At 43.1% G+C, this 25,383-nt stretch overlaps 1 protein-coding gene across 2 annotated transcripts; it reads left to right on the forward strand.

The window, feature by feature from the left end:
* Nucleotides 1-2,151: 2,151 nt before the first annotated feature.
* On the forward strand, nucleotides 2,152-10,191 carry LOC123092773 (filament-like plant protein 4). Of its 2 annotated transcripts, none has more exons than XM_044514596.1 (6): nucleotides 2,152-2,667; nucleotides 5,106-5,209; nucleotides 5,609-5,804; nucleotides 6,033-8,379; nucleotides 8,460-8,520; nucleotides 9,419-10,191. In XM_044514596.1, the coding sequence occupies exons 2-6, from the start codon at nucleotides 5,120-5,122 to the stop codon at nucleotides 9,845-9,847; spliced, it is 3,123 nt and encodes a 1,040-aa protein (XP_044370531.1). In that variant the 5' UTR covers nucleotides 2,152-2,667; nucleotides 5,106-5,119; the 3' UTR covers nucleotides 9,848-10,191. The 2 variants fall into 2 exon arrangements, with proteins under 2 accessions (XP_044370531.1, XP_044370532.1); XM_044514597.1 differs by lacking the exon at nucleotides 2,152-2,667 and adding an exon at nucleotides 4,091-4,205.
* Nucleotides 10,192-25,383: the final 15,192 nt, after the last annotated feature.

Consider the following 25,383-nt stretch of genomic DNA (forward strand, 5'->3'; position numbering starts at 1 on the left):
CTGTCACTGGGAAATGACACCACAAGATTGAACCCAAAGCTAAGCACTTCTCCTATTGCAAGAAAGATCAATCTAGTAGGCCAAACCAAACTGATAATTCGAAGAGACTTACAAAGATAACCAATCATACATAAAAGAATTCAGAGAAGATTCAAATATTTCTCATAGATAAACTTGATCTTAAACCCACAATTCATCGGATCTCGACAAACACGCCGCAAAAAGGAGTTACATCGAATAGATCTCCAAGAAGAGGAATGAGAACTTTGTACTGAGAATCAAAGAGAGAGAAGCCATCTAGCTAATAACTATGGACCCGAAGGTCTGTGGTAAACTACTCATAACTCATCGGAGAGGCCTTGGAGATGATGTAGAGGCCCTCAATGGTCGATTCCCCTTCCGGCGGGCGCCAGCGAAGGCTCCAAAATGGGATCTCGCGGATACAAAAGGTTGCGGCGGTGGAATTAGGTTTTCGTGGTGCTCCTGGATGGTTTCGGGGTACGTAGATATATATAGGAGAAAGAAGTAGGTCGGTGGACACTCGAGGGGCCCACGAGGATGGGGGCGCGCCCACCCTTACAGGGAGCGCCGAGCACCCTCGTGACCGCCTCGCTCGTTGCTTGACGTCCACTCCAAGTCTCCTGGTTTGCATTTGTCCCAAAAAGATCGCTCCTGAAGGTTTCATCCCGTTTGGACTCTGTTTGATATTCCTTTTCTGCGAAACACTGAAATAGGCAAAAAAACAGGAATTCGGGTTGGGCCTCCGATTAGTAGGTTAGTCCCAAAAATGATATAAAGGTGTAAAGTAAAGCCCATAAACATCCAAAATAGGTAATATAATAGCATGGAACAATCAAAAATTATAGATACGTTGGAGACGTATCAATCATAAGTTTTGCTTCTTCTTACTCTACATGTTGAACAATTCACCCATTCACTCAATATTGCTATACACAATGTGTAGTTTGCATGCACTGTTGTGATGTACTACATGTCAGAGGGCAGACCATTCATGCCCATCCATTGTTGGATGAAGTTCAAGGAGCCGTATGTGTTGGACGACATGTGTCAGCTCTGATTACTCCTGTATCGTTGCATTTGTCTATCCATGAAAACTTGTTGAATATTCAATTATCTTGTTGAATTTGAACTATTGTTGTACTAGAGACATTTGCATGTGTTTATGGATGATTTGTGTATTTTCTATCCTAACTTTGATGAGTTATGTCGTGTTTGATGAAATTCGTCCAGTTTGTTGAATCCGATATAAAATGTATGCGGTTATGATTGGAGATTGTGGAAATATCACCATCGTAGAAGTTACTCACAGTTAGGGTCAGAGAGGTGATCCGCTGAGCCATGAAATTGAAGCACCATGTCTCACCTACAAGGCTAGAGCGTCGGGGCGTCAATGATTCACTCACGAGTTCACAACGGTCATCCCATAGTGCCTTGGGTCAAAAAGGTTGCACAAAATGTATAATTCAATAAATGATCATTGTCGCTTATGTAAATGAGCAATTTGACGACGAAAATATTAGCGTCTTTGGGTCAAAAGGTTGTATAAAAAGGTATATATCCAATAAATGATTATTGTCGCTTATGTAAACGAGCAATTCGACGACATAAATGTTTGTGATGTGAATACAAATAGTGTAGATACCCATCATCTCACATATTTAAAATGAAGATGGGTCGTGCCTTCGAATTTGCCAAGAAAAGATTTTTCTTTGACATCATACGTTTGCCCCCTATGCGGCGGGCGCTTTGCGATAGTTTTTCTCGAAGTTTTCTCCTCTTGGTTTTCCTTTTCGGCCACTGCAAAAAAAATTATGATATACAGAACTATTTTTCCCTCAAACAAAATTAAACAGAACTTGATGAGAAAATAGCACTGCGGTAAGTCTGTTCATGACGTAGGAGTACAATTTTATTATTGCAGGATATATTAGTTGACGTGTAATTCTCTGCTGCCATCACTCCCCTGGACTCTCTCTCTCATCACAGCACAGCACAGCGAGCACATCACTCTCCTCGCTTTTCCCCACTCGCCACTTTCTTCCCTCTCCGCCTCCTCCTCCCCCTCCCCTGCCATCGCCTCCGCTTTTTAGCCCACCTACCGGCAGCAGCGGCACCCCATAACAAAAAGCACCCGCGCCTCCATTCCCCACCCCGCCCTCCCTCTCTCCCCTCCCCCACACAGCCTCCACACTCCATTGCAAGACCGAGAGCAGAGCTGCATTACCGAACCAGGAGCACCGAGCACGCCAAGGCCTCAGCCACGAGCTAGCAGCAGCGAGGCCGCGCCTGCTTGCGCTTGCCGCTCGTGCTGCCAGGAGGAAGAGGTGCGATTCCAAAGGGGCAAAAGGCGCGGGGAGCAAAAAGGGGCGAGGCGAGGCGAGGGCCGGGGTAAAAGGAGGGGGCGGGGGAGTGGAGGGCATCCAGCGCAATCCAGCCCCGCTAAAGCGCCTCCGCCTGATTGATTGGAGGAAGTGTGCGCTGCAAGCGAAGCGAAGCGAGCGACGACCGCATCGCGCGCCGCAGCCACCGACACTCCCCCCGCCGCCGATCGGAGCGGCGCGCCAGATCCAGCTGCCGCCTGAATTGGGGCGCCCCGCCGGATCTGCATTCCGCGCAGGGCCTGCCTGAGCCGCGCCCTCGCCTCCCGTAAGTCCCCGCTTCCCTCTGCTCCATGCCTGCATACTATCTCTCTCTCTCTCTCTCTTTTCCTGTATTTTTCGCCGTCGCCATGGCGCGGCCGCGCTCGCTGCTCGTGCGTGCAATGGTGCCTGAATTTTCTGGGTAGTTTCCTCGGAACCTTGCCGTATCTGCGATGGTTTTCTTCGAGAGTTCGAATAGTGTTCATCGTTCAAAAAGGCTCCTCGGTTCAAGCCGTGCTCTCCGGATGGATTTCACTGTTTATCAGCCCGGTTTCTCTCCTCCGTTACAGTCTCCGGGCATTTTCGTTTCACTGGGCGCCGCTCGTTTTGCCCTCCCGGACTTCCCGGCTCGTGTCCCCTTGTCTCTTATGAATGAAATCATACCACTAGTAGTAGTCCAGTCCCAGTGAAATCGCACAGCGTCGGCTCGTCAACAACTGCTGCGCTAGCTCTCGCTAGCGCAATCAATCAGTCAGGCGCCATGCTGTGGTCGCTCGCTTTGGTCACGTTTTGTCTACTCCATGATTTCGTCCCAAGACTTCCATTCCACCCAGTGAATGAAATTGCCACCCCCACACAGTACCGATTTTTACCCGTGACAGCATCGAACAACAAGTACGGCCACGACTTCCTTTCTTTCCTCCGGTGGTATTTGAATCGTTGGTACCACTCCGCGAGTACAAGATTAGTAGTAAAAAGAGATCGTACAAGATTAGTAAAAGGAGACGGTAAAATGGACGCGCCTGCTAGCTAGAACCTGCAAGGAAAAGATTTAATAGGAGTGTCACATCTGGTTAAAATCCAATCAGCCGAGGGAGCACCGCCATTAATGGCCCGTATCGTGTTTGTGGTAGCTCTGGGCTTTCACTCCGGCTCACGCGCGCCATCATCTTTATTATAGCCAAAGCCACCTTCCGTTCAAGAAGAATCCACTTTCTTCTCCGAGGCGGCATGGTAGGTTGCCCGGTCATCTCATCCACCCCGTCCGTCCGTCAGTCAGTCCGCCATGGCCAAACCCTCCGCATGGGCTTAAATAAACATTCGATGCGGCCACGCCGGCCATTACTCCCGCGGGCGTCTTAGGTGCCGCCCTTAACTGCCGCGCTTGCCGAGACCGAGGCCGCGCGCCCTTGTTGCCGTCCGCGTCAAACTCCACACGCTACAGCCTGGGCGCCATGGTCCATGCATAGAGATACTGCTGCTGCCTTAATTAAGCCCAGTTAGGTGAGCACAGCCACAAGATGAGCCATGACTATTGAGTACATGACACGACTCTTACTTGCCCCGCGTCAATGCCCTGGCCTAGCTCTGGCGTGACGGTGATCGGATCGGCTGTTGCTGCTGCAACTTGGCCTCTCGGGTGGGGGGGGGCACCGCAACTTTGGACGGGATCGGGAATTCTTTTGGCCTACTTGCCCTCCTCCTCCTTGTTGGCCATGGTCCTATCTTAGTATCCTATATAGCCCTAGCTGTGTGAATTGTGACGCAGGCTTCGGCATTTGGATCTTGCCAAATGGAATATGTGATGCTGGCTGGATGCTTCAGGTACGCGGGGTTTATGTTGCGTACCTTGAGCTGATCTGTTCTGTGGATTGGTTGTGAGTGGCTGATTGCTTGTATTATTGTACATACCATATATGGTGGACCGACTGTGATCTCAACTGAAGTGTGTACTTGCCCAACCACCGGTGTCCCACTGTATGTGTATGACCTTATGTGCCGATTGGAGATTCTTGCTAGCAGTGTGAATTATGGATGTTTTATGTGCGCGCAGGAAAAAGATTACTGATAGCCTTTTCCATATAGTGACAATGGTGGAGTCAAATACTTACTTGCTTACTGGATTTGGTTTGCTGGTCACGTATATGAACATATTTTGTCTGATAGTTTCTGCTGGTTTTTTGTGCGTTCTCTTCTTAAAATTGGCTTATGATGTATTTTGTTGGCTTTCCTCGTCAATTCCACTGTCCTCTGTAGCTCTAGCCTTTAGCTGTAATACTACAAAAACTTATGCTATTAGAGTTTGGATACATGCGCCAGTCTGTCAGCTCATTGTAGGAAACCTGAGTTGTAAGGAACACCGTACATATCAGGACTTCCATATAGTGACAACGGTGGAGAGTCAAATGCTTGCCAGCTATTTTGTTGTATGACTTTATATGCAAATTTGGTTCTTGCAAGTACTGTCAATACTGAAATTTGTATGGATGTGAAAGGAAAGGAGAGCTTTTCCTAGCCATGATGCTTTTTTCATTTGTCTGCTCTCAAATGATACATTTCATTGATGTCTATCTACTGTTGCCTTTGTCTTGTCGTCGTAGTTGTTGACAAACAAACACAAATTCAGTTACTATTTAGCAACGCACTTGTATATGATCGATATATATATGGGCAAGTTTGTTGCATTAGGTTCGCTGATTACAGATATTTACCTTCTTTGATCAGATACATTGTGTGAGATGGACCGGCGTAGTTGGCCGTGGAAGAAGAAATCATCGGACAAATCCTCAAACGCAGATGTCTTGCAGAACTCTAATCAAGCAGAACAGGTTTGTGTCTTCAGTACTATTTTGATTTGGATTTGTTTAAGTGTCAGTGGTGTCATTCTATAGTACTGTCTGTCCTCAAATTTCCTGATTGACAAAGCTAATGCAAATAGTTCATAATTTCAATAGCACAGATGTTCTTATGATTTAACCAGTGGTTTAAGATTTAAACCCTATTGTGTTTGTGTAACCTAGATACATTGCGAAGAATCAATAAAATGCTGCCATTTCCAACACAACAAAATCCTTACCAAGTGATTGTGCATGATCTGCGTCAAGTTGCTGCCCTTGCAGCCATTTTTTTAGCTACTTATTTTGTCCACATGAGTGTCTTGTGTTGGCTGTGTTTCAAACCTGTATGACAATGTTTGTTTCCTTCTAAAGTTAACTTCTATTTCGCAGGAGGATAAAGTTCCGAAATTTGTGCAGATTTCACCAGAAACATATGCACATCTTACTGATTCTGAAGAACAAGTGAAAGTCTTGGATGAAAAGGTGAAAACCTTGAATGAGAAATTGTCTGCATCACAATCTGAGATCACTACCAAAGATGCCCTAGTGAAACAACATGCTAAAGTTGCTGAAGAAGCTGTATCAGGTGCGTAAAAGAACTCTATATTCATTCTCTCTTTTCTGGATCTGGGTAGAATTATTTACTCTCTATAACTGCTGTCTTTTACTAGACCTTCCTCATTTTCCATAAACCTTACAGCAGTGAATGATAGTTTACTTTAATAGGCAGAAAAAATTTCTCCGGTGATCTGTGCTCCTTTTATGAAATGACTATAATTAAATTATTGATGATATGTATATTTTGCTATGTTAGGTTGGGAGAAAGCTGAAGCGGAGGCCTCGGCACTGAAGGTTCAGCTAGAAACTGTTACATTGTCTAAGCTAGCAGCTGAGGAAAGAGCTGCCCATCTGGATGGTGCTCTAAAGGAATGCATGAAGCAAGTAAGAACTGTGAAGGAAGAAGGCGAGCAGAAGCTACATGATGTAGTTTTTGCGAAAACCAAACAGTGGGAGAAGATAAAGGCCGAGTTGGAAGAAAAGTTGCTTGAATTTGACCATGAGCTCATAAGGGCTGGTGCTGAGAATGATGCACTCTCGAGATCACTCCAAGAGCGGGCAGATTTGTTGATGAAAATTGATGAGGAAAAGGCTCAAGCAGAAGCTGAAATTGAAGTCTTGAAAAGCACAATTCAGTCAGGTGAAAGGGAAATAAATTCGCTGAAGTATGAAGTACATGTTGTCACCAAAGAGCTTGAAATCCGCAATGAAGAAAAGAACATGAGTGTGCGCTCAGCTGATGTAGCAACTAAACAGCACCTGGAGGATGTTAAGAAAATCACAAAGCTGGAAGCTGAATGCCAAAGATTGCGTGGTCTTGTTCGGAAAAAGTTACCAGGCCCTGCTGCATTAGCTCAGATGAAAATGGAAGTTGAGAGCCTGGGAATGGGCAGAGATTATGGAGACAACAGATTGCGACGATCCCCTGCAAAGAATAATAGCTTCCATCGTCCTATGTCCCCTATGTCTCCAGTTCCTGATTATGCTTTTGATAACCTACAACACATGCAGAAAGAGAATGAGTTTCTGACTGCACGTTTGTTAACTATGGAAGAAGAAACTAAGATGCTCAAAGAGGCATTGACAAAACGGAACAGTGAGCTACAAACTTCAAGAAGCATGTACGCTAAGATAGCGGGCAAGCTTCGCACCTTGGAAGTTCAAATGGTGACTGGTAACCAACGTAAGAGTCCATCAAATCCAAACATGGACATCCACTTTGATGGTGCACATAGTCAAAATGGAAGCAATCCACCTAGTATGACTTCCATGTCTGAAGATGGTGTTGATGATGAAGGCAGTTGTACCGAGTCTTGGGCCAATGCTCTGGTATCTGAGCTATCACACATCAAGAAAGAGAAAGTAGCTAAGAGCAGCGTGACTGATGGCTCCAGTCGGTTGGAACTGATGGATGACTTCCTAGAGATGGAGAGACTAGCTTGTTTGCCTTCGGAAGCCAATGGCCATGACAATGCTGTTGACAAAATAAAGATCGTTGATGCTGAGGCTGCTGTATCTGGTCTTACTGAGAGTGATGGTGTTAAAGATTTGCAGTCAGTACCATTGCCTGGAACTCCATCTAGTAAACAGCAGCTGTCCGAGGGATCTCCACTCCTGAAACTGCAGTCCAGATTATCTTCCTTGCTGGACTCTGAATCACCACAGAACAATGCTGGGAAGGTACTAAACAGTATCAGAAATATTCTTAAGGATATTGAAGAAGAGGCAGATTTAATGAATGCAAGCAAGATGGTTGAAGTTTCTGAAAGTGAATCATTAATGGACCAAGACAAGAGGTTGAGCATTGGGAGTAAGCATTCCATGAATCAAGAAGTTATAAATGCCGTCTTGAAGATTCAAGACTTTGTTAAGTCACTTGATCAAGAAATGTCCAAGCACCAGAGACCGTCTTCTGATTATGATGGGCTTTCTGAGAAAATTCAGCAATTCTCTGCACTAGTTGAGAAAGTTCTATCAAGTGAAAATGTCATAAATGACATCATTATGACACTATCTCACATCTTGTCAGAAACTAGTGAGATCAAGTTCACAATGTTGAGAGACAGCACCAATGAAGCAGACAGTAATAATTTGGATTATGTTGACAAAGTGACACTACTTGAAAATAAAGTGCAGCCTCATTCATCTTCTGGCCCTTGCCCACTTATTCCTCATCCATCTTCTGATCCTGAGATTGTGGGGCCTAATGATGCCGGATTCGATGTTAAGACTGCAGTGCAGATGTGCTCACGGGAGGACTACGAGCGACTTAAATCTGAGAAGATTAATCTGGAGACAGAATTAGCGAGATGCAGTGAAATGATAGAGGATACAAAGTGTAGGTTTAGTGAGATGGAGAAAAACCTGGAAGAGCTTACATCCAAGTTGTCTGCCAGTGAGAATTCAAACAGCTTGGCTGAGACACAGCTGAAATGTATGGTTGAATCCTACAAGATTCTTGAATCAAGGAAAGTTGAATTAGAAAAGGAAATAGAAGTGTTGCAGTCCAAAATAGAGACTTTAACAGCTGAACTCGGTGATGAAAGACAAAGCCATCAGGATGACTTAGCCAGATACAAAGATCTTGAAGAGAAGATGGAAAGGTAATACTGAAATATATTTATGAGTAGTTAGTATACGTGCATCTGCTTAGTTTCTTCTCACTTGACTTTGTGATATGAAGGTACGAAAACGAGCAGAGTTCAATGCATGTGGAAGAGGTTGACGATACCAAATCAAAGCAGGTACTAATAATAGTAACTAATAAGTGCTAGAGCTCCTTTTCTCAAACACACATCCAAGCGTGTGATTTAGTACTCCCTCCGATCCGAATTGGTTGACGCAGCCTCTATACAATTAATTGACGCAGCCTCTATACAATGTCAAACTGACATTGTATAGAGGCGTCGACAATTAATTCAGTTGTCATTGTATAGAGGACGCGTCAATTAATTCGGATCGGAGGGAGTACTAGAGTTCTTAGATTCACAATATTTCTATTTATATCTCTGCGTGGCTCTTTCGGAGCGATCTGCTCTGTTAAGTTTCACTGTTAGGTTGGCTGATGAATGTTGTCTTCCCTTTTGGATCCTTTTTCTTCTTTTGGTAATGTTGTAGTATACTGTTGGATTCTGGCAACAGAAATCAGTGAAAAACCCCTTTTCAAAAATAAATAAATAAAGATTGCATCGTAATGTTTGTTTCACTGCTGAAATTCTGCATGTTCATGGTGGCACAATTCCAAATTACTTATGTTCATCTGTTGTTGATGACGTAGAAATAGTGTTGTACTATACCTTGTGATTTCTGAATGTAGAATTTTAACTATGAAAAATAAGTTAGCAATAAACGATGTCCTACTAAGAACCAAGCGGCAAGCGCTAAATACTCCCTCCGTCCGGAAATACTTGTCGGAAGAATGGATGTATCTAGACGTATTTTAGTTCTCGATATATCCATTTTTATGCATTTCTCCGACAAGTATTTTCGGACGGAGGGAGTATGTTGTAAACTCATTTCGGGATTGCTTCAGACTATAGGTTGTAAATTTGTACTGTAATGCTGAAAGCAATGGTCTTTTCTGGAAATTCAAGACTTCCAAAACACTTATAACACACTTTTTCTTGTTTAAATCGATGGCAGGAGGTAGAAATAGCGGCTGCAGCAGAAAAGCTCGCAGAGTGCCAAGAGACCATGTTGATTCTTGGTCGTCAACTGCAAGCTATGCGTCCTCCAGCAGAGTCAATGGGTGCCTCGCCAACCCGGCAACGAATGGAGGACTTCTTGCAAGACGCGGCAGGAACAACCGAAGGAGGCGAGTATGCCCAGAAACCATCAGGCCAGCATGATATAGATCAGGAAATGCTGGAGTCAGGGAATGTATCTCCCCTCAACGGATACAAGACCCACATGACCCCTTCTGATGTGGATGGAAGCCCTTCCCTTTCGACAAACAGTTCCAAGCGCCCAAAGCATAGGTCGCGTTCCTCATCTTCTTCCTCGTTTGCTAACCAGTTGCCCGAGAAACAAAGCCGCGGCTTTAGTCGGTTCTTCGCCAAGGGCAAAGAGTGAACATTAGCTGGATTGCAAGATTCTGTGATGTTGGCTTGTTGAGTCTTCGGCGAATGGATCGATGACAGATGAATGCGGGTCATGGGTTTCTATAGAACTACTCGGCGAATCTGCTTGTGTATTATTTTGAGGCGACGCCTCCGGTGGTTCAGTTGCTGGGGTAATACTTGCCTTGCAGTCGAGCGGTTATGACCAGGTTGTGTGTGTGTGAGAATGTGTGTTAGCTGTCGTTATCTTCTGCTAGAGTTTTTTCTGGGTTGCTGTTTGTCTGAAACCTCACTAAAACCTCACTGTACATGTGCTTACCTGCATGAAGAAGAGAGCTGCTGTTTGTTTGTGTTCCATTCTTTTGTGAAGTAGTCTGTGTATGTCGTTGGTGCCAAAACTGGCTTCATGTACAGCTAAGTTAACCTGCATCAGTTTGAAGGTGATCATTGTGTTTATATCTGTTTATCGGTGTCAAAATCTGAAGAAAGATGTGTGTTGTCCATCTTGTGTTTTCTATGTTACTCATACTACATCCTTACTGCTGGAAAGACAGCTTAGACCTTGTACAATGCAAGATATTTAGGAGAGGTGTTTGGAGAAATAAATCAGGTTTTCTTAAACACCGGTGCTTATTTGTACAAGATGTAGTACAAGATAGACGCTTAATTAAGCATCTCTCCTCTAGAAGTGTCTTAGAAAAAATCGATTTATTTTTCTAAGCACCTAGCATTGTACAAGACCTATAGCAATTCAAAAACAGCTAAAACATGTTGAAGCGCCATCACCAATTTGGCAGTTTCAGACTTTCAGCCGGAACGTGCATAATTTGAGAACTGGCATGCCACTGCAGCTGCAAGAACCGGAGCAAAGCAATTATCCAAAGAAGAAATCAGCCGCAAAAGAGAAGCGCACGCATTTCTGGCATTGGATTAAAAGGGGCACAATCACTGCATTCTTGCAAATAAGACACCAGGATTTACTTCACTGCAACAGGCACTGTTACATCAGGAACACAACATTCGACACCAAACACCGCCAGGATGCACAGGCACTCCGTAAACAAGCCGCTACGAGGAAAGGAAAGCCTAGCCGCCGAAGCCGTAGAGGGTGCGGCCCTGGCGCTTGAGCGCGTAGACAACGTCCATGGCGGTGACGGTCTTGCGGCGCGCGTGCTCCGTGTAGGTGACGGCGTCGCGGATGACGTTCTCGAGGAAGATCTTGAGCACGCCGCGGGTCTCCTCGTAGATGAGCCCCGAGATGCGCTTCACGCCGCCCCGACGCGCCAGCCGCCGGATCGCCGGCTTCGTGATGCCCTGGATGTTGTCGCGCAGCACCTTCCTGTGCCGCTTCGCCCCGCCCTTGCCGAGCCCCTTGCCGCCCTTGCCGCGCCCAGACATCTCGGCTGCTCTCTCTCTCTCTTTCTTTCCCGGGGACGAAGATGGATTTGGGGATTTTGTTTTCTGTCGCCTGAAATTGGATGGATTGGGACGACACGAGCGGGCAGGGATATATAGAGCTGGGGGACGGTTGCGGGAGCCGTTGGATTGGGGAGCGATCCGCGTGAGGGGCGAGCGCGATGGCCCTAGCCGTTGGATCGAGGTGGGGCTGGTTCCTATTGGTCGAGCGGTAGGGGCGCGGATCGCGTCTGCCCGCGCGGGTGGGAATGGAAATCAGGAAGAAGGGCTGAGCGGGAATTTCTGTGCGTTCACGGGGGAGATGGAAATTTTGGGCCAATCCCGTATGCCGCCAGACGGGACGGCCTTTTCGGCTGTATTTTTTTTATAGCTGTTTCATTTCTCAAAAAAAATGTGTGTATAGTTTTTTGTTTCGTTTCTTCTACTTTTTTTCTGTTTTTTAGATGTTGAGTTTTCTTCCTTTTTAGGTTTCTTTTTATAGTTTTTTCATATTTCTTTTTTATATTTATTTTTTGAACAGGAGTTTCTTTTCTATATAGGTGGTGCAATATACACTGAAATTTTTCCAAATACACACTGAAATTTATGTTGTACATTTTTAAATACACACCAGACAATTTTCTATAATATATGATGACTATTTTTGTTATATGCATTGAACATTTTTAATATATGATGAACTTTTCAAATTATACAATGAATATTTTATAAATACACACTAAATATATTTTTATATATGGTAAGGTTTTTTATATAACACATACTGAAAAGGTTTATAAAATGTTTTTTCTATTTTCTAACAGTTCTTGAAATATCTAGCTCCTAAAAAACAAAACAAAAAAACAACTACAAAACCGAACAGAAAAACAACATGTGGGGCATGGTGGAGACCCACTGGGCGTGCCTTCAGCGAAGGCACCCCTAGTTGACGCACACAGACGTCAACTAGAAGCTCCTGAATTTTTGTGCCTGGCCCACAAAACGAGAATGTTTGGTGTTGTGATGGTTGACTAGGGTTGTGAGTATTGATGTAGATCTGGCCCCACACGAATAAGGCAAGGCTACCTTCAAAGTTTGGATCGCAACATTGTTGTTGTCACTCTTGGTGGGCCCAATGATTTTCTTTTTTCAAGTACAAATGTGTTTTTTACACTCACAAATACGTTATATTGAAGGCATATCAGGAGAGAGAGGTGGGAAGACCTACCCTCTTGATTAGGGTTTAACGTACTCCTGCAGCGATCTTGATCGCCGTAAAGAGTTCACCATTACGGGAGGTGTGCATCGATCTATTTGCTCTTTGGATAGATTTCGGCTTCTCCTCATTAGGGTTTCTTGTTGAACCCTAGCCACACGACAGCAGACAAGGGATCGTCTGCGTCGGTGGGAGCATGGTCTTAGGAAACCTAGAGGAGATGATGAAGCATCTTGATATACATGAGGACAAACTCAATGAGGTGGTCAATGGAAAAGTGGAAGTAAAACAAGCAAAACAATTTGAGGCGAACACTAGATGGCTGGCAATCGGGGGCTTAAGCACAACCCGTGCTTTCAGTTCCTCAACAATGTTTGAGACACTTAAATCTGTGTGGATCCTAGCCCACGAGACAAAGTATAGAGAGGATGACAAACAAAACTCTTAATGTTTTAGATGTATTGCCTTGGGTGCCGGAGGAGAGTAGTTCATGGAGGACCTTAGCTTCTTAGGGGCCTAGGTTTATTGATTGAGTATTAGGATGGAAGGATTGGTCCAAATTTGGTTTTGTTTGATGGCCGTTATGCCTGGGATCATATTCATAAGATCTCGACTTGTACCGGCAGAAGGAGTGGTTGATCGGCTCACTCGAAGGATGGACAAAGTAAAAGAAACTCATATGACACTGAAGTTTTTTTACGAGGGCGATTATGTGTGTGCCATGGCATGAGTTCAGGTGCGAAAGGCTCTTACCAGGGCCACACCCTGACTGTGCAAGGATAAGGGAGGCTCTTGCTGCCGATCTGGTATGAAAAAATCCCATATTTCTACCAGGTGTGTGGGATCATGGTCCATAGTGACAAGAAGTGCGAAGACAAGGTGTGGGTGATGAGTCCAGAATGTATGATATTTTGATGGTTATTTTGCGGCTAGGCTTTGTCGGTTTCCCCAGATCACCTATTTTGGAAGAAGTGGGATACTATGGAAGAGACCTTGGAAATTTATGTTGGAATCACGTCAATTGACGTGATTGTCACTTCCCATAAAAAGTAATTAAGCATTGGGAGAAATTGGGAGCTTGAGCCAACTTCCAGAGCGCAAGATGGCCAACGGTATGAGCGTGAGCGCTCGTACCCACGGTCGTACCAGGTGGCGTTGCCTCCCTCTAGTCGACTGCGTTCGCCCCATGGGATCAGATCGGAGATCAGACACATTTACACACGAGAAACTCATTCTGGAAGGCAGAACCCTAGCCTACATAAAGCATCCAGAGGAGCAATTGGCAAAAAGGAGATCGCCATCTTCATCGCCGTGTGCAAGGGGACGTTTGAGATCATCCATCTCCACCGGCCACCATCATCAACATCCATCCCCATCTTGTTGTAATACCAAACCCTATGTGGATCACCATGTGTACTACTCGTTCATATCATCCATGTTTATCAACACTGCTTGCATGATGTTTGTTGTTGCTATGTTTGAGTAACCCCCTCATGAATATGAATAAACATTGGCGGCTCTCGAGTAAACCTCCTACCCCGCGGACGTTTGAGGGATACAATTTGTTCATTGTGGTTGTGGATGCTCTTAGGCCATGTTTGATAGCAAAGTATTTTCTAAGTATTTTAAGAATACCATAGTATTGTTTACAATGAGGTGCTTGGTTGCCCTTAAAAACTGTAGTTTTAATACTGCGATATTTGCTAAGGGTCTGTTCGACAACTGCCCACCTCCCAGCTTCGTTGAATCCACGAGAGGAGTTGTCCTAGACGGCCTGGCTCCACGAAGCTAGCTCTCGGGTCTGAGATGACTCGTAGCATAAAAACTGGGAATACGTGTTTCATGGATCCCAAAAATCGCAAAACCTGGAGTTCAAGTTATTTACGGTGAGCTGCCAGCACGAAGTGAAGAAAATGATTCATCTAGGGAAAAAAGACCGGAGCGAACTCCCTTCCCTCCATACCAAGCCAGAAATGAGCTTAATGGGCTAGCTAGTGACCAGCAGAGGACTAGCGATTGGATCTGCCGAACGGTGTTTCAAAATCTCCGATTTTTCTCTCGGAAGCTAGAAGTGAGATCCGGCAATTCCCATTTGCCGCTCTCTGCGACAAATTGTCGCTCGTTCGCACAGAGATAGCGATTAGCGAGCAAGGTGGGACGACCCATTTACGAGATGACGCACGCGCTATAGTTTTTGGTTTTGGGAACCTCGTAGAAGGTTCCTGATCGGTTTTGGGAAGCTTCTAAAAGGTTCCTGAACCAATTTTCTGTGGTTTTCGGTTTTTAATTGTTGTTTTTCCCTTTTCTGTTTCTTTCTTTTCTTCCTTTTTGCTTTTTCATTTTTCACTTTTTTTGTATTTTCTATTTCTATTTATTTTTATTTTTTCTGTTTATTTTGTATTTCCTTTTCTACTCGCATTTTCTTTATTTTTTTTATTTTTTTCAGAATTTCAAAAATTGTCTGAAATTTCAAAAAATGTTTCGAAGTTCAAAAAATGTTCATGTTTTTTAATATTTGTTCAGAAGTTCCAAAATAATTCGTAATTTTTAAAAAATGTTCACCTTTCAAGAAATGTTCATAAGTTCAAAAAATGTTCCGGTTCCAAATTTTGTTCAATTTCAATAACATTTCTTGATTTTGGAAAAATGTTTGCCTTTTAGAATATGTTCATAAGTTCAATAAATGTTCCTATTTTCAAATTTTGTTCACAAATTCGATAAAATGTTCATAATATTCGCATTTTAAAAAATTTGTTCAGAGTTTCAAATTTTGTTCATAGATGCAAAAAGTGTTTCCTTTGTCCAAAATGTTCATGTTTTCAAAAGGTGTTCCTTATTTCCAATATTTTTTCACAAATTTAAGAAAGTTCCCGTTTTTAAATTTGTTCATGAATTCAAGAATTGTTTGTATTTGTCAAAAAATGGAATAGAAAAATCTTTATGTTTTTATTTTTTTTTCAGAAATTCATACATTCTTTCCGTTTTGAAATTTAGTTACAAATCTAAAAATTCAGCATTTTTAATACTTGTTTGTGTCTTTTGAAAAATGTTCAGAGTTTTTTTTAAGTACTCAGAATATTTTTTAAATGTTTGAGAAAAGGGAAAATGTCTTGGATCTGCCGATATAGTTAGTTCTAAAGGTTTTCGCACGGTAAATTTAACACTAGCGCTGATAGCTCTAGTGGTTAGGTAGCTATCTCTGCTAGCGCACTTGAATCCTGGCGGGAGCAGCTTCTTCTTTTTTTGCGTTGTTTTTTTACAGCACTGGCAGCTTCTGCTTGGGCCTTCCCAGTAAAAGACTGGCCTGTGCGAAGCCCCACTAGTCTGCCGCACAATGCGGCACATAGGAGGTCCCGTGAGATCCTGGAGCAGGATTTGAGGATTTCTATGCGCTAGAGAGTTTCCGAACAGGGCCTAAACCATGATTTTTTTGTATTATAAAAACACCTAGAGTACTTTTTAAAAAAGCAACCGAAGGGAACAACATCGCATACCCTTATCATTTCCCCTGCTATTCTCAACAACTCGCTTCGGTCTTCAAGAAACCTACCTTGCTCCCACGCCTCGCCGCCCGTCGCGGCGCCTGCCCCTCTGCTCAAGCGATCTCCTTCATGACCTACAAGCCTTGAGGATGGCCAGTTCGATGGAATTCAGTTTGTGCAAGATCTAAAAAAACGTGATGCTCTACGGCAGATCGCTACATGCAACAAAAAACGGGTGTGTTTGTAGTTGCGGCTAGTACAACTAATTTTACGTGTTGTGTCAAACAGCTCCTCCATATTGTCAATAGTTTAAAATACGGTTTTGTGATTTATGTCACATCTAAATCCATCACCACAGGAAAAATTTGCTCCAAGATTAGTGCAGCCACCTCATACATCCGGCGCGGCAAAGTTTTTTTTAGACAATGGTGCAGCTAAGTTGTTTTCTTGTGTGTGTGGCGTTGTCCTCCCTGGGCAGGCCCAATAGCGTAAATAACTTCTTTTTCTGTTTGTGCACTTATATGGGCCGGAGTTGTTCAGTGTGTTTGTGGTTGAAAGAAAAAATAAAGCAAGGCGCGGTTAGAAATGAGAAGAATAACACAGTGAGTTTTTTTCCTGTTGTTTGTGTATTGCCGGGCTTGTGTGTGTAATTTACATTTTTTGGTTTTTTCTTATTTATTTATTTTTATTAAATTCATGAACTTTTAAAATTCTTGGTTTTTTGTTTTGGTTTTCAAAATTATTTTCCATTTTCTCTTCCTTTTCCATTATTTTATTTTTTATTTTTTATTCTTTTATTTTTTTCTAAATTTATGATTTTTAAAACGGATTTGCTAATTCTCAGCCAAATGAGATTTAGTAGTGTCTCATCTAAGTTCTTGACCGTTCGATTTGTTCGCTTTAAATGCCGTGCAAATCTTGATCGCGGGTTGTCTTGTCACACGCGTCTCATGCGTCCCGTGCGTCCAGTGTCCACTTGTCAGCCCGTTCGCGCTTGTGTATTTGGTTGAACCATTTTGCGGTGCAATCTAGGGGGCTTGTTTCAATTTGTTTATTCTTTGGTCTACGATGTATAAGTTAGAACATACGAGCTGGTTGCTGCCTCCTCAGTTCCATTCGCCACTTTATCTCTCCCATTGTCCTTTGTCTTGGAGGAGAGACGACGCGAGCAGGAAGGAGGGAGTCAACTGGGGGTTTGATCTTTGTCCCCCGATGAAGAAGATGCTAGGCAATGATGATGCGATGAGTGATCTCGGATTCATCTTTATCCCTTTTGGCCTATTTTTCATCCATGGAATTTGTGATTTTTATGATTTTCATCTAACGACTTTTCTCTTAGTTGCAACTCCATGCCCGACATGCAACTGGGCCGCCATTTTTGTCCTGGTTGCAAATCCACCCTTCGATACACAATTGGGTCGACCATGTCCCAGTTATAAGTTCACCCTCTTTGTTGGTGTCCTGGACTTGGCGGTGCTTGCCATGTCGACCCGCCGGTTACAAGCAGGGCCATGGACCCTCCAATGACTGATGAATGGGTCATGCAGGCCCTGACCCTCGGCATAATCAAGACAAAGATCTTTGAAGACTTGGCGTGCAGTTTAAGACATGTTTAAACTATCGACATGTTTATCCCTAGATTGCAACCGACCATGTGTAAACCCTAGATACCCCCAGTGCCTATATAAGCCGCGGGGTTTAGTCTATAGAGGCATGATTCCAAGGCTTTAGAGCTTAGAACTCCTTCATACAATCTTGAGGTAGATCATATTGTACTTTGCACCCCATCACAATCAATATATCAGAAGCAGGACGTAGGGTTTTACCTCCTTGAGAGGGACCGAACCTGGGTAAACATCATGTCCCTACTTTTCTCCTGTTATCATCTAGCTCAGATCACCAAGCTTGGGACCCCTACCCGAGATCTGCCGGTTTTAGCACCGACATTGGTGGGCCATACAGGTCCCGCAGCATGGTCGCAAGAGCTTGATGTCCAATCTTCGAATCGATGACAACATTGGTTGTGAGGACATCTTCATCCTCAACCAGCTTTTCGCCTTCGGCAACATCGTGTTGCATTCCGACTCAACTGGCCATCTCAGCCAAATAGATAATTTCTCCCCTGGCCAAGCCATTCGGTTTGGCAATCTGGAGTATGCCGCAGATTCATGCGGCGAGCTTACTTTCTCAGGTTGGCTGTTAGATCAGCCTAAGAATCCCACGGATGTCGTTGCCCACTGAAATTGCAACTAACCCCCGACTGGTTTTGGTAACTCATAACAACATATAGCTCATTGAACTAATATCCATTCAAGTTGAATATTTCAGAAAGTTCAATGATTGGCATGGAATGGACTAGAGATGTGGACCCCTCAAAATGCTAAGGACAAAGATTGGCAAAAGCCCAAGATTCTTCATTTCTATTTTAGTGATCAAAGATCACATTGAGTCCATAGGAAAGCCAATACTATTAAAAGGGGATGAGGTGTTGCTTAATGGTCTACTTGCTCAAAGTGCTTAGTGATATTGCTCCAAAACCCCCAGCCACTTTCTCATTTCCACATTTGTCCAAACTCAGAGTCAAACTCGGCCCCACCAAACCTTTCTATTCGGCGCAACCGAGTTCAGTTGGCATAGCCACTGCCAGAAACCCTAGACAATTTGGTCACACCAATACGCATCTCGGTCTCACCGAGATGGCCTTGCAAAATCTCTGTTGCCTGATGCAAGTATTTCGGTCTCACCAAAATGTGCAATCAGTCCCACTGAGTTTGCTTGACATCCTCTCTGTTGCCTTATTGCTTCACTTTGGTCTAACCGAGTTGATGCAATCGGTGTAATCGAGTTGATGTTTTCCCTAAGCCCTAGCACATCGGTCCCACCGAGTTGTTCTAGCCAGTCCCACTGAGATTCCTAACGTTCACATTTTGAATTAAATTGGTCTCACCGAGTACCTCTATTCGGTCTGACTGAGTTGGGTCAAGTGTGATTGGATTTTGTGTGGAGGCTATATATACCCCTCCACCCCTTCTCCATTTGAGAGAGAGCCATCAGAATGTGCCTACACTTCCACTACTCATTTTCTGAGAGAGAACCACCTACTCATGTGTTGAGACCAAGATATTCCAATCCTACCACTAGAATCTTGATCTCTAGCCTTCCCCAAGTTGCTTTCTACTCAAATCATCTTTCCACCATAGCCAAATCTGTGAGAGAGTGTTGAGTGTTGGGGAGACTATCATTTGAAGCACAAGAGCAATGAGTTCATCATCAACAAACCAGCTATTACCTTTTGGAGAGTGGTGTCTCCTAGATTGGTTAGGTGTCGCTTGGGAGCCTCCGACAAGATTGTGGAGTTGAACCAAGAAGTTTGTAAGGGCAAGGAGACCGCTTACTTCATGAAGATCTACTCGAGTGAGGCAAGTCCTTCGTGGGCGATGGCCATGGTGGGATAGACAAGGTTGCTTCTTTGTGGACCCTTCATGGGTGGAGCCTTCCGTGGACTCGCGCAACCGTTACCCTTCGTGCGTTGAAGTCTCCATCAACGTGGACGTACGATAGCACCACCTATCGGAACCACGCCAAAAATCTTCGTGTCTACATTGTGTTTGCCTTCTCCAAACCCTTCCCTTTACCTTCATATGCAATGTTTTACTTTCCGCTGCTACACTCTTAGAATTGCATGTGTAGGTTGATTGCTTGACTTGTAGTAGTTGCTAAAATCAGCCAACACTTAAAATTGGGAAAATGTTAGATTTTTATTTGGTCAAGTAGTCTAATCACCTCCCCTCTAGACCTACTTTCGATCCTACAAGTGATATCAGAGCTTTGGTCTCCATTTGCCTTGATTTCCATAGCTTTGGTGATCCTAGCCTTGGTTTCACAACCTAGGAGAGTATGGCGTCCAACGAGGGAAATTATCACCATAGAGGTCCTTACTTTGATGGTACTAATTTTGCTAGTTGGAAGCATAAAATGAAAATGCATATTCTTGGTCATAACCCCGCCGTTCAGCTATTGTGTGAATTGGCTTGCAAGGTGAATACTTCGAGGATGGAAGAGAACCAGATCGTGAAGCATCCACGAAAGAATTGAAGATGTTGCAATATAACGCTCAAGCTTGCGATATTCTCTTCAATGGATTGTGCCCCGAAGGATTCAACAAAATCAGCCGCCTTGAGAATGCAAAGGAAATTTGGGATACTTTGGTTGATATACACAAAGGTACCGAGTCCGTAAGGAATCCAAATTGGATGTGCTTCAAAGTCAACTTCACAGTTCAAAATGAAGGATGGTGAAGGAGTCGCTGAGATGTACTCTAGGCTTGCTCTCATCACAAATGATATTGCCGGCTTAGGAAGCGAAGAGATGGCCGAAAAATTCATCATCAAGAAGATCCTAAGAGCCTTGGATGGAAAATATGATACCATGTGCACCTTGATCCAAATGATGCCCAACTACATAAATCTCAAGCCAATGTAAGTCATTGGTAGAATTGTTGCTCATGAGATGTCACTCAAGGATAAGGAAGAGCTCCACAACAAGTCAAGTTGTGCTTACAAAGCTTCATGTGATGCTCCTACAACATCAAGTGAGAAACAAGTCTTCAATGAAGAATTGAGCTTAGTGGTGAAGAATTTCAACAAATTCTACAAGAATAGAAGCAAAGAGAGAAGTTCCAAGTCAAGGTCCTACAATGACAAAAAACTTCTAGTCGTGATCGCAATTGATACAACTGTGGAAGACCCGGACACTACTCCAATGAGTGTACGGCTCTGATACGTCTCCAATGTATCTATAATTTTTTATTGTTCCATGCTATTGTATTATCTGTTTTGGATGTTTAATTGGCTTTAATATGATCTTTTATATTATTTTTGGGCTAACCTATTAACCGGAGACCCAGTCCAGTTTCTATTTTTTTTTGCCTATTTTAGAGTTTTGCAGAAAAGGAATACCATACGGAGTCCAAACGGAATGAAACCTTCGTGATGATCTTTCTTGGACCGAAAGCAATCCAGAAGACTTGGAGTAGAAGTTTGGAACACCACAAGGAGGCCACGAGGCAGGAGGGCGTGCCCAGGGGAGGGGGTAAGCGCGTCCCCTACCCTCGTGGGCCCCTCGTAGCTCCACCGACGTACTTCTTTCGCCTATATATACTCTTATACCCTAGAAACATCAGGGGGAGCCACGAAACCACTTTTCCACCGCCGCAACCTTCTGTACCCATGAGATCCCTTCTTGGGGCCTTTTCCGGCGATCTGCCGAAGGGGGAATCTATCAGGGGGGGCTTCTATATCAACACCATTGCCTCTCCGATGAAGCGTGAGTAGTTTACCACAGACCTTCGGGTCCATAGTTATTAGCTAGATGGCTTCTTCTTTCTCATTGATTCTCAATACAAAGTTCTCCTCGATGTTATTGGAGATCTATTCGATGTAATACTCTTTTGCGGTGTGTTTGCCGAGATCCGATGAATTGTGGATTTATGAACAAGATTATCTATGAATATTATTTGGTTTTTCTCTGAATTCTTATATGCATGATTTGATATCTTTGCAAGTCTCTTTGAACTATCGGTTTAGTTTGGCCTACTAGATTGATCTTTCTTGCAGTGGGAGAAGTGCTTAGCTTTGGGTTCAATCTTGCGGCGTCCTTTCCGAGTGACAGTAGGGGCAGCAAGGCACGTATTGTATTGTTGCCATCTAGGATAAAAAGATGGGGTTTATATCATATTGCTTGAGTTTATCCCTCTACATCATGTCATCTTGCTTAATGCATTACTCCGTTCTTATAAACTTAATACTCTAGATGCATGTTGGATAGGGGTCGATGTGTGGAGTAATAGTAGTAGATGTAGAATTGTTTCGGTCTACTTGAAACAGACGTGATGCCTATATTCATGATCATTGCCTTAGATATCTTCATAATTATGCGCTTTTCTATCAATTGCTCGACAGTAATTTGTTCACCCACCATAATACATGCTACCTTGAGAGAAGCCACTAGTGAAACCTATGGCCCTCGAGTCTCTTTTCTATTATATTACATCTCTTTGATTTACATCGCATCTCGTTTACTATTTTGCAATCTTTACTTCCAATCTATACAACAAAAATACCAAAAATATTTACTTTACTATCTTGATTAGATCTCACTTTTGCGAGTGACCATGAAGGGATTGACAATCCCTTTATCGCGTTGGTTGCAAGGTTCTTGATTGTTTGTGCAGGTACTAGGTGACTTGTGTGTTGTCTCCTACTGGATTGATACCTTGGTTCTCAAAACTGAGGGAAATACTTACGCTACTTTGCTGCACCACCCTTTCCTCTTCAAGGGAAAACCAACACATGCTCAAGAGGTAGTGATACATCTCCAACGTATCTATAATTTTTGATTGTTCCATGCTATTATATTACCCGTTTTGGATGTTTATGGGCTTTATTATACACTTTTATATTACTTTTGGGACTAACCTACTAACCGGAGGCCCAACCCATATTGCTGTTTTATTGCCTGTTTCAGTATTTCAAAGAAAAGGAATATCAAACGGAGTCCAAACGGAATGAAACCTTCAGGAGCGTGATTTTTGGAAAGGATATGATCCGGGAGACTTGGAGTTCAAGCCAGGGAAGGTACGAGGAAGCCATGAGATAGGAGGGCGCGCCCACCACCCTGGACGCGCCCCTGTCTCCTGGGCCCCTCGAGGCTCCCCCGACCGACTTCTTTCGCCTATATAAGTCCACGTACCCTAAAAACATCGAAGAAGAAGATAGATCGGGAGTTCCGCTGCCGCAAGCCTATGTAGCCACCAAAAACCTCTCGGGAGCCTGTTCCGGCACCCTGCCGGAGGGGGGATCCCTCACCGGTGGCCATCTTCATCATCCCGGCGCTCTCCATGACGAGGAGGGAGTAGTTCACCCTCGGGGCTGAGGGTATGTACCAGTAGCTATGTGTTTGATCTCTCTCTCTCTCTCTCTCTCGTGCTCTCTCTATGGCACCATCTTGATGCATCACGAGCTTTGCTATTATAGTTGGATCTTATGATGTTTCTCCCCCTCTACTCTCTTGTGATGAATTGAGTTTTCCTCTTGAAGTTATCTTATCGGATTGAGTCTTTAATGATTTGAGAACACTTGATGTATGTCTCGCCGTGCATATCTGTGGTGACAATGGGATATCACGTGATCCACTTGATGTATGTTTTGGTGATCAACTTGCGAGTTCCGCCCATGAACCTATGCATACGGGTTGGCACATGTTTTCGTCTTGATTCTCCGGTAGAAACTTTGGGGCACTCTTTGAAGTACTTTGTGTTGGTTGAATAGATGAATATGAGATTGTGTGATGCATATCGTATAATCATGCCCACGAATACTTGAGGTGACAATGGAGTATCTAGGTGACATTAGGGTTTTGGTTGATTTGTTTCTTAAGGTGTTATTCTAGTACGAACTCTTGAATAGATCGATCCGAAAGAATAACTTTGAGGTGGTTTCGTACCCTACCATAATCTCTTCATTTGTTCTCCGCTATTAGTGGCTTTGGAGTGACGCTTTGTTGCATGTTGAGGGATTGTTATATGATATATCTATGTTATTATTGTTGAGAGAATTTGCACTAGTGAAAGTATGAACCCTAGGCCTTGTTTCCTAGCATTGCAATACCGTTTACGCTCACTTTTATCATTAGTTACCTTGCTGTTTTTATATTTTCAGATTACAAAAACCTATATCTACCATCCATATTGCACTTGTATCACCATCTCTTCGCCGAACTAGTGCACGTATACAATTTACCATTGTACTAGCTGAGTGCCCGTGTGTTGCCACGGAATAATAAATAAAAGCTATATAGAGAGATTGATTATCTACATTTTCTTTTTTACAAATGTCCGTATCAAGGGTAATGTGTATGCGATGTCTGTCTATCTAAGAATTTTTTATTTCCCCCTTGTTTTACATTAATCTTATTGTGTGTTTCTCATAAAATGACCCATGTTGTATCATATAAAAAGAAATGTTATAACCATGATACTCCCAATACACAAAATCCACTATTTCTCATAGTACCACGCATAAAAATACACCATTAATTGAACAAGGATTATAAAGTATCATGTAATCATATTTGAAAGGGGATAAACAAAGTACCTCAGGCACATCTTTCCTTTGACTGAACTCGAGATTTTGTACAGTGTTGTGTTTGCATCAAATACTTCTTGCCAAAAAAAATGTTTGCATCAAATACATTGTAAAACTAAAACACTTCACCTATCCAAAGAAAAATAATATAAATCTGAAAAATGTTCTTCGTTGACAACAAGAGAAAGTTGTGTTGCCTTCCTAGAATCATATAGCACACGTCGGATTTTAGCAATCCAACTGTATAAATTTTTTGTAAGCAATCCAACTTCGGTACCTAGGACTTCTGCTGACAAAGCATATATTAACATCATCTCCTAAGTGGATTCGTAAAGTTGCAAATGAGAGCCAATGACATCAGTCCTGCAGCTGTAATCTCTCACATTCTTAATTAATAGTTAAATATGTAACAGTTAGATGCAAAGTTCAGACAAAACCCGTAATGATCTATGACTGCAGTTTCAGTTTAGTGAAACTAACTTAGAATAACTAAAGCACAGGGAGGGAAGGAGAGTCGCTGCATTGGTATTCCATTATTATATTCAATGTAAGTTCTTCCCTCAAGTATGCTCCTGTTGTAATATCAAGGGCTTTGTATTCCAATTTCTAAATACATATTAGATAATATAAAGTTTAAAGAAATATGACCTGCTTATTCTGTTTCTCAAAGTTGAAGCACAAATGAAGAGAGTACAATTCATGATTACCATAAGCCAAAGAGTACAATTCAGGATTGTTGCAAAATTCCTTAGCACCTCAGTTCTGTTACTTTTCTTGACAATATACTCCTAAAATCTTGTGAAACAAAACCTTCATTATCCCCCCTATGCATACAGTTCCATTTTATACAACTAAGGGATCAAAGTGTTGGCATGGGAGATGTCATTGATACCTCGGTAACATTGACAGTGCAAAGCTAGGCCCCAGCCCCCAACAATGACAAAAATATCGCCTTTCAAGGGGCTAAGTCCTTCTGCAAGGCATTAAAAATGTAATGTGATAATAGGAAGGACATCCATTTTAGAAAAATTGATATGATTCTGATATGCAAAGTTCAGAGCAATTGGTATCTGCTTTCCATGTTCCGCCGGAGCTTGGTGTGTGGAAAATCAAATGTACACGCTATTAAGACTACAAAAAAACTCATGCAGTAACACATTACGAAGCTTAGAAAAATAGATTAAATATTGTGATTGCCAAATTAGTTGAAGGAAATAAAGGGGTTATAGAATTGTGATATACTTGTGTGAGGACTCCCATAGGAAATAATGTTCTAACTCGATGGACGTACGAACAGAGGCTTGCACATCGG

This window comes from Triticum aestivum, chromosome 4B (assembly GCF_018294505.1).
Source record: "Triticum aestivum cultivar Chinese Spring chromosome 4B, IWGSC CS RefSeq v2.1, whole genome shotgun sequence".
NCBI classification, from domain to species: domain Eukaryota; kingdom Viridiplantae; phylum Streptophyta; class Magnoliopsida; order Poales; family Poaceae; genus Triticum; species Triticum aestivum.